General features: G+C 36.4%; 1 protein-coding gene across 1 annotated transcript; it reads left to right on the top strand.

The window, feature by feature from the left end:
• Window positions 1-675: 675 nt before the first annotated feature.
• On the top strand, window positions 676-9,172 carry LOC123536940 (galactose mutarotase-like). Its single transcript, XM_053548379.1, has 8 exons — window positions 676-836; window positions 3,585-3,712; window positions 4,209-4,366; window positions 4,831-5,040; window positions 5,987-6,068; window positions 7,504-7,648; window positions 8,450-8,621; window positions 9,015-9,172. Exons 1-8 carry the CDS (start codon window positions 781-783, stop codon window positions 9,096-9,098), a joined length of 1,035 nt encoding a protein of 344 aa, XP_053404354.1. The 5' UTR covers window positions 676-780; the 3' UTR covers window positions 9,099-9,172.
• The last annotated feature ends 748 nt before the right edge of the window (window positions 9,173-9,920 follow it).

Here is a 9,920-nt window from a genome sequence, read left to right as displayed (position 1 = left end):
CCTAGAAATTCAAAATGAAAGTGGCCTCAATTTTTTCTCCAAATAGTAAGCAATAAAACTAAGCAAAAAATACAGCTGCTACATCCTGACATACCTCATTATACCACATTTCATCAACAACGTGGAACTACATTTTGGACTATTTGACATGTAACACTGAGTAGTCACTTCCTATTTGGTTTCAGTAGTTGAGTAAGACCACAGGAGTCCCAATGGGCATTGCCAAAGGGCATTCTTACCTGCACGGATAGGCTCCTTGGTGCATCAGATTAGATAGATGGCGCCCTTGTCCCGTAATGATGAGCGGCCAACACCTTAGTTTACACATCTGTATTGTTATACATTGCTTTATCATGGTATCAATAATACAATGGTTGGAATTGACACCGCCGACGGGCACCTCGACGACGACGAGAATGAAAGCTAAACGTGTAAAATAATCTGATTTATCAATTTGGCCAGCAGCTTGGAAGTCAAACGCGTTTGCAAAATATCATATAGATGTCTGAAACCTTAACATATCGAACATTGTATATGTACCAATGCATCCTTAAATAAAACTTTTACGTGTACTGTACAGATGTTACACTACACAATACAAAACTAAAATCGAGAATCGATGGTCATCATTTGAGTACTAGTATCTTGGCTGAGATAAAGATATTCATAAACACTCTAAACAGTTGTTATCTTATTTCATCATTGACTTTAACACTACGTGTGTGTTGGATGTCATATAAATAAATTAATTCTATCTTCTAAACTTGTTTGCTGTTTGTCATGCCTATAACTAAAGAATTATATGGTAAAACAGAGGACGGAAAAGATATTTTCATGTAAGTACTACTTAATTCATTTATTACACGCTTCTTTCACGAAAACCGATGCAATCACTTATACAGTATAACTTGTATTAAGAGACCATCAAAAGGACAGAATGGTTACACACCATACAACATAATTTGTCCATAACGACAGAGAAGGAACTGCAAAAGTGATTCTTTTTTTATTAAAATTCAAGTGTTCTCGTAACAGACGTGGTCTTTCGAACATGTTTAATTGTATAACATAATTCATAATAAGTATGGCTGTGCTTTTTAAGCGTGGCATTGCGCATGAAGATGAATAGAAAATACGATGTTGTCCTTGTTAGATAAAGATGAATAGATTTGTGGTATTACACTGGTTTGTTTTAGCTGAATGTGAGTGTAGCTAAAATACTGCAATAGTCTAAGTAAACTGGTACTGCGCTATTCTGGTATTGCACTAGTTCGGTGTAGTTGAAGATAAGTACGAGTATACGGTATTGAACTAAAGACTTTAGTACTATAGATAATTTGCTTTATTTGAATATAAATAGAAGGTATTGCAGTAGAGACTCTGAATTGATACCGCAACATACTAGTATGGTATTACACTAAATGTGGTACAGATAGACACAAAAATGTGTTCACTTATTTGGTATATTCATATAGATTAATGGAAATATAGTATCGCAAATGGGTATAGATGGATAGACAAAATTAATGTGACATTGCATTAACTGGTATGAAATAGTATTTCGCAAATTATAAGTGTAGATTGATAGAAAAATATGGCATTGTACGAGATAAGAAACCTTGGAATATATTTTTCTTCTTAACTGTATTATGTGAAATTGCACATGATTATGCGCGAAGACTTTGTATATATTTTAAATAAATGTTTAAACATGCATATTGAAAATGCGAATTCTTTTTCTGTATCTTAGCTGTAATTATTTATCCCCCTGCTAAAGGCGAAGGGGATATTAGAAATGCTCTCCGTCCGTGCGTCCGTCCGTCCATGCGTCCGCAACGATCTTTGTCCGGAGCATAACTCCAAAAGTACTGGAGGGATTTTCTTCAAACTTCATACACTGATAGAACACATTGGGAGGAAGTGAAGTGTGTAAGAACAATAACTCTACCTTGCCTATTTTTTTAGTTATTCCCCTTTATCATATTTTCTTTAAAAAATTTGTCCGGAGCATAACTCCAAAAGTACTGGAGGGATTTTCTTCAAACTTCATACACTGATAGAACACATTGGGAGGAAGTGCAGTGTGCAAGAACAATAACTCTACCTTGCCTACTTTTTGAGTTATTCCCCTTTATCATATTTTCTTTAAAAAAATTGTCCGTAGCACATCTTTTTCATGCATGGAGGGATTTTGATATATCTTGGCACAAATGTTCACCACCACGAGGTGGAGTGTCCTGCGCAAGAACCAGGTCCCTAGTTCTAAGGTCAAGGTCACACTTAGAGGTCAAAGGATACAAGAATGAAAACCTTGTCCGGAGCACTTCTTCTTCATGCATAGAGGGATTTTGATATAACTTGGCACAAATGTTCACCACCACAAGACAGAGTGTAATGCGCAAGATCCAGGTCCCTAGGTCTAAGGTCAAGGTCACACTTAGAGGCCAAAGGTCAGATACAAGAATGACTTTGTCCGAAGCTTTTCTTCTTCATGCATGGAGGGATTTTGATGTAACTTGGCACAATTATACACCATCATGAGACGAAGTGTTATGCGCAGTTCCCTTCTCTAGAATTACTTCCCTTTGTTGTTACTTTAAATAGCTTTTATTGTAACTTTTTCATTACTAGTCGTAGGGAAAAATCGAGACCACTTTTCAGTAGTACAACATGCATGCTACATCCAATTTTGAGGTGTATTTTGACCAATCTCTACCTAGTAAAGAGTTTTGTGTGGACTTTTTTTTTTTTTTAAAGATTAACTTCCATTAGATGTTACTATATATAACTTATGTTGTAACATTTTTATAATTGACCACAGGGAAAAAACAAGACCACTTTTCTGTGGTACAACCTGGATGTTACTTACCAATTTTAGGTGTATTTTAAGACATCTCTACCTGGTAAGGAGTTTTTTTGTAGACTTAGAAAAACAAAAGACTTACAATGATTACTAAACAACAACAAAATTAAAATTCCATTTGCAAATACAGCTGCTAGAGTAAAGAAATTTGCTGTGACGGGCATATATTGTGACATTCTGGCACTCTCGTTCCCTGTTACCTTTCCATTCCTTCTTTTTACAGTAGCCATATAGAAAACATCATACAGCTATACTGTTCATGAAAATTAATAGAATTTAGCAGTAAACCACCTCACCACTGAATAATTCTTCTTCCACATCTTTAAAACCCCTGATGTGGACCACAACTAAACGGTTTTTCAAAGCTTCTCCCAAAATGAATAATTTCAGACACTAACTTGCCAGGAACTTTAGCCTTCAATTATAATATGCCCGGCGGGGGGATTGGCCATGTCTAACATGGCTCTTGTTTGTTTGTAAAAGGTCAGCGGTATTGTTATATGCCGATTTACCGAAAAATGAAATGAAAAGAAATTAGTAAAGATAAAAAGAAAAAAGTCAAGTATTGCACTAAAGTTGCAATATTAGAATTAAGCCGCGTCATGGGAAAACCAACATAGTGCATTTGCGACCATCATGGATCCATGCTGGTCGCAAATGCACTTAGTCTATGTTAGTTTTCTCATGGTGCTGCTCATTTATGGTCATTTCTGAATTACAGTTTCAGCCTGAAAAATGGCAAAGTTGAAGTAAGGATAATTGACTATGGAGGTATTATCACGAACATCTTTGTACCTGATAAAGACGGAAAAGTAGAAGATGTGACACTTGGTTTTGATACATTTAAAGGTAAACATGAATTTTAGTTTCATAAATGATACTAGTAGAAGATGTAGGTTGTTCTAATGGATTTTATATAATCAAGTTTTTAAAAAACGTTTCTAAGATTTTTTTAACACTAAGAAGCGTAACATTTACACGAATAGGTCAATTACAGTAGAGGCATTAACGTTTCTAAATAACAATACCCATGCTTCATTGCAACAGAAAGCAAATGAGGGGCTCCTACTAGTACAATTCCCATTCGGACTACTGTTTACGCATTCAAATATACATGACATGAAAGTTAGTCGAAAACCTTACTTTACTGTTAAATTTTGATTTTTCATGGCGAATTGTTTGTGCACTATATAAAATTGCAAAATTTGTATATAAAACGCAAAATTTCCCGCAATCAAGTGCCATGAAAAAGCTTTAGCCTGCTTTGTTGGCGGAAACTGCATCTTTTATACACGATATGCTTTTAATTATAAATAAATAAATAAATAAGTATAAATTATTTAAGATGGATATGATACAAGAAGTCGTTATTTTGGAGCGTTGGTTGGTCGCTATGCCAACCGTATTGCCAAAGGTCAGTTCACGTTGGATGGTAAGACATACAACCTCGCAGCCAACAACGGCCCTAATGCACTCCATGGCGGTATCAAAGGTTTTGATAAGGTATGTGAAACAAAGTAGTATGCTACCATAATACTAACAAATCAAGTGCATTTTCAATACGTAAAGTATATGATTTTTTTCATAGTATTGTACTAATATAATATAGTTTAAGTCTTACCCGCCAATTACCTGCTAATTATCGGGTTGTCATTTGGGGAAGTGGCTCAGATTTCTTATGTAAACTTGGTGTTTTTCCCCCAAGGAGTCCGTGAAAGTTACGCTGGAGGGAGCACCTGGTTCTTCCTCCGCCATTGACCCGAAGTAAAAATTACTAGAAAATAGTGCTGTCAGAATGGTGGGTTACATGTTAAAGAGTTCTCTAAACAATCCCCGCATACAAACTGCCGTACACCACATGGTACATATTAAACGATTTCTTGTCATGGTTTCAGAGTTTTCCATTATAACCTTGCCGATAGTATGACAACAACCACAGAGAATATTAATGTCTAATTTATTTTCAGCGTCTATGGACTTCAAGCATAGTAGGAAACAAACTAGTCCTTCAATATACCAGCGCAGATGGGGAAGAAAATTATCCGGGAGAGGTCAAGGTCACGGTCACTTATCAGCTGACGGATCAGAATGAATTAATTCTTGACTACATTGCTAGAACAGACAAGAAGACAGTTATTAATTTGACAAACCATGCTTATTTCAATCTCGCGGGGCATGTGAGTAGGCCTTATGAAACTAGTTACTCATCAACCGAACATTTTTTGTTGTCCAAAATAATGAACTTTCAATGGCTAGTTCTTTTGGTGTCTGTTTAGGTTTTAATCTCTATTCTAGCTTGATTTTGATACCAGCTTTAAATTTATCTTAATCAGTCACATACACTGTCTTTTTAATGAAAAGTACTCACTGAATGTGATTAGCGCATAATGTTCGTGTTTTACTTTAAGCTATCCGTTACTGTACATACCTGGCTATCTATGACATGGTAATACTAACCATAAACCTATACATATTATACACGGATAGCCAGATATGTACGGTCACAGATAGCTGAAAAAAGAGAGTCATAATGTTCATTGATAAATTATCGGTGAAAATAATTACACCACGAGTTGGATTATCTGTGACCATCTGAAGAATGTTTACCGAACAGCTATTTTTCGAACACCTATCCATTATAAAAACAAACAAATAACATGAATTCTCCTCATTTTCTTTTCTTCTTTCAAGTAGCATCCTTAATATTTTGGGTCTTTCGACAAAATCCTTTTAATTAAATGTACCCTCAAAGGTAAAATTATACTTAGTATGTTGCATTTACAAATGTAAATGTGTATTTTAGCTAATATATTAAGCTTTTTGTGAAGGAAATGATCACAAAAAGTCATTGAATTAAATATTTTGAGCCATGCTATGAGAAAACCAACATAATGGGTTTGCGACCAGCATGGATCCAGACCAGCCTGCGCATCCGCGCAGTCTGGTCAGGATCCATGCTGTTCGCTTTTAAAGCCTTTTGGAATTGGAGAAACTGTTAAGCGAACAGCATGGATCCTGACCAGACTGCGCGGATGCGCAGGCTGGTCTGGATCCATGCTGGTCGCAAAACCATTATGTTGGTTTTCTTATGGCGCGGCTCAAATGATTTAGTTGATGTTTTAGGCTGCAGGAAGCTTGGATGGCCACAATGTTCGTCTTGCAGCCCACAAGTACACACCAGTAGATGAAACATCACTGCCAACTGGTATACTTAACCTTTTTATGTTACAGCCAAAAATTATTCTAAAAAGTGTTTATAAAACGTTTTATCAATTTCAGTTAATTGATTTTTACGCTGTTAGTATACCAGATATACTTCTCATTTTCCATTGTGTGATAACTTCATTTCGATAACAACTATATATTTAAACAAGAGGGTCATGATGACCCTGGATCGCTCACCTGAGTAATATGAGCTACATGTTTCAAATGTCAAACTGATGATAAAATATTAAGAAAGTCAGTAGGTCACATTCATGGTCAATGAAATTCAGTTTTACGCTTGGTGTGCAAAACTGTTTATGTCATCAAAATTTCAAGGCTGTATCTTAAAAAACAAGAAAGTAGGTCAGTAGGTCAAGGTCACAGTCAAGTGACAACATATTACTTGGGGTTATCAGGTAATTATAATTAAACAGTCTTGGAAATAGGATCAGATGATTTTTAGTATTTTTTCCTATATAACTCACATAATAACTAAGTGACCCCAGGGCGGGGCTTCTTTTAACCCCAGGGGCATAATTTGAACAATTTTGGTAGAGGACTACTAGACAATGCATCATACCAAATATCAAAAGCCTAGGTCGTATGGTTTCAGACAAGAAGATTTTTAAAGTTTTTTTCCTATATAAGTCTATATAAAACTTAGGACCCCCAGGGCAGGGCCTCTTTTCACCCCAGGGGTACAATTTGAACAATTTTGGTTGAGAACCATAAGACAATGCTACAAACCAAATATCAATGGTCTAAGTGTTGTGGTTTCAGACAAGAAGATTTTAAAATTTTTTTTCCTATATAAGTCTATGTTAAACTTGGTACCCCCAGGGCGGGGCCATATTTGACCCTAGGGGGATAATTTGAACAATCTTGGTAGAGGACCTATAGATGATGCTACATACGAAATATCAAAGCCCTAGGCCGTGTGGTTTTGTACAAGAAGATTTTCAAAGTTTTCCCTATGTAAGTCCATATAAACCACGTGACCCCCGGGGCGGTGCCATATTTGACTCTAGGGGGATAATTTGAACAATTTTGGTAGAGGACCACTAGATGATGCTACACACCAGATATCAAAGCCCTAGGCCCTGTGGTTTTGGACAAGAAGATTTTTAAAGTTTTTCCTTTCAGTTGCATTGGCAACCAGAGTTCTGCATGGAATTCAATTCTTTGAACAATTTTGAAAGGGGCCATCAAAGGATCATTCCTGTGAAGTTTGGTGTAATTCTGCCCAGTGGTTTTCAAGAAGATTTTTTTAGAAATTGTTGACGGACGACGCACGACGGACGACGGACATCAAGCGGTTACAATAGCTCACCTTGTCACTTCGTGACAGGTGAGCTAAAAAAAAGAAAGAAAAAACGTAACATTTAAATCACTACGCCGTTTCTTATGTAATTTACCGACTTGTACCTTAACTCCAGGTGCGATTGATAGCGTTGCAGGAACCATGTTTGATCTTACAACGGACACGAACCTTGCAGACAGGTTGCCTAATGTACCAGGGGGTAAAGGGTTTGATCACAATTTTGTTCTTGAGAAGCCCGGCTGGGATAAACATGCTGCAAGGTATGCTTCGTATAACTACCCTATTTCAAACTAAGAAAGCGAATATATTTAACCCTTATCGTGCAGGCCACGATTGATTCTGCCTTTGCGACCAATATAGATAATGATCAGCCTGCACATCCGTGCAGTCTGACCATGATCAGCACTGTTCGCCATTCAGTTAATATCTTTTTGGTAAGCACCCCTTTTAACAGTTAACGGTAGTGTCCAAGTTGAAAGACGAAACACGTCCATTATAGAAATTAAGCAGAGTAAGGGTTAAAAAAGGAAATAATGTATGCAATGGCACTGCAATTCGTCTCAAATGAATTCAGAAAATTCATTTTTTTTGTACTGTAAGCAGCAGACAGACATGTAAAAATAAAAGATAATACATTGTTTATGTTGCCTTTGCTCACACAGTAACAACACTTCAATAAATTTCTTGCCTTGTCCGATGATACTTCTTATACCCATACTGTAAGCAAACTACATGTACTTATTCTCCAAATGCGTTTTCGGCATTCTCATTTTTAACCCTCACCCTGCTAAATTTCTATAATGAATTTGTACATCTTTCAATTTGGGCAGTACCATTAACTATTAAAAGGGGTGCTTACCAAAAAGATACTGACATAATGGCTACAGCGCAGATCATGATCTACACTGGTCGCAAAGGCAGAATCAATCGTGTCCAGAAATGATAAGGGTTAACGGTACGCCACGTGCGCTTTGAGTAAAATGAGCCTTTGAAGAATGTCGAATACGAAATCAAAACGGACTTTTTTTCTGTATACAATGTATGTACATATAAAATTTCAGGCTACGTCATATTCCAAGTGGACGTCAGATAGATATGTATACAACAGAGCCAGGTTTTCAGTTTTACACGGGCTTTTACGTAAATATAGCCAACGCTAAAGGTGGTGCAAATTACGTCAAGTGGGGTTCTTTTTGTCTGGAGGCACAACATTATCCTGATAGTCCAAACCAGGTAACTCAAGTTTTTAAGACAAGGATGTTGAGACCGGAGCCATATGACGTAATGAGACTTCTGGGTATTTTTCCTGGAAATTCTTACAGGGTCTGTCTCATCATGAAATCATTATCTCTAATTTTGACATGATATGTCCAAACATAAGGTCATCATCTCGGGCAACACACCCATCATGTCCATCCGTAAGGCCATCATCTCAATTTGTGAAATTTAAAAAAAAGAATGTTATAGAAATGTTGGCTGGCTTAATTTCGCTGTGCCCATAGACTAAACTGAGATCGCACACAACGATCCTTTTATGACTGCAACAAAGTACTCGAATCTTAGTTAATTAATTAAGTGTGCCTCTCGTTAACGGTATAGGCCTATCATTTTGATGTATAATTTCAGCCTTCATTCCCATCAACAGTGCTCAGCCCTGGGGAAACGTACAGGCAGACAACCAAGTATGTGTTCAGTATTGCAGAAAGCTGATCGTGCAATCGCGTTTCGTTGGAATCAGTTGCTAGTACTGAAAACTGTGAAAAATAAATATATAAAGAAACGTTTTCTTCTGTTAAATTTGTTAAATTTGTTTTACTTTTACGCATATAGAAACAAGCATACATGAAAATAAACGAACATGTCCCAAATTACCAAAGAAGAAAGAAATTCCAAACACGGCAAAAGAAAAAAACAGTTACAGGATAAACATTGTATAGTACATCACTTTAATTACATTGTAGCAATACAAAGATTCTGGAAGGTCTGAAAACTATATTGATTTCCTGAACTACCCTTAGTAAGTTTCGGGTTATTCAGAAACTGCGTGACAAGATTTTATTTACTACGGACAGTTCTGAAACTGACGATGTCAACTTCCGATTCTCTTTTTCATTTAATGGGAAGTAATTTGGACCAGTGTCACACGTACATGTACTCCATTTCAGAATATAATACAATACAGAAACAGGATGATTTAAATAAATAAATAATTAAATAAATAAAAGTGTAGTAGGCCTAAGTTATAAGACAGTACAATGGGACAGACACTGTTAATAAAGTATGATTATGATGCTATTGATGATGATGATGAAGACGACGGCCTTAGCGACGATGACTATAGGAGTGATCGTGTTTGTAAACAAATCCATTGTATTTTCTATTTTTAGAACTGATAAGACAAAGACCGGGTGGGCCGACGCCGAGCGTCAATGTTTTTTGTAAACAGTGATGTTTTTCTAACGGCTTAAACTTTCTTAAAACACAAATAATATCAATAATTTTTTGATCAATGGAAAGTGTATAAAACAAGCA

The sequence above is a fragment of the Mercenaria mercenaria genome, chromosome 1 (genome assembly GCF_021730395.1).
Source record: "Mercenaria mercenaria strain notata chromosome 1, MADL_Memer_1, whole genome shotgun sequence".
Classification (NCBI taxonomy): domain Eukaryota; kingdom Metazoa; phylum Mollusca; class Bivalvia; order Venerida; family Veneridae; genus Mercenaria; species Mercenaria mercenaria.
The sequence above is the reverse complement of the archived record's forward strand: the minus strand, read 5'-3'. Positions and strand labels throughout refer to the sequence as shown.

What these genes read in the sequence shown, in the direction of transcription:
- LOC123536940 (XM_053548379.1), top strand. Translation starts at nt 781, where the DNA reads ATGCCTATAACTAAAGAATTATATGGTAAAACAGAGGACGGAAAAGAT. An exon ending in GTATCAAAGGTTTTGATAAG is followed by an intron (nt 4,367 to 4,830) that starts GTATGTGAAACA and finishes ATTTATTTTCAG; the next exon opens with CGTCTATGGACTTCAAGCAT. An exon ending in ATCCTGATAGTCCAAACCAG is followed by an intron (nt 8,622 to 9,014) that starts GTAACTCAAGTT and finishes GTATAATTTCAG; the next exon opens with CCTTCATTCCCATCAACAGT.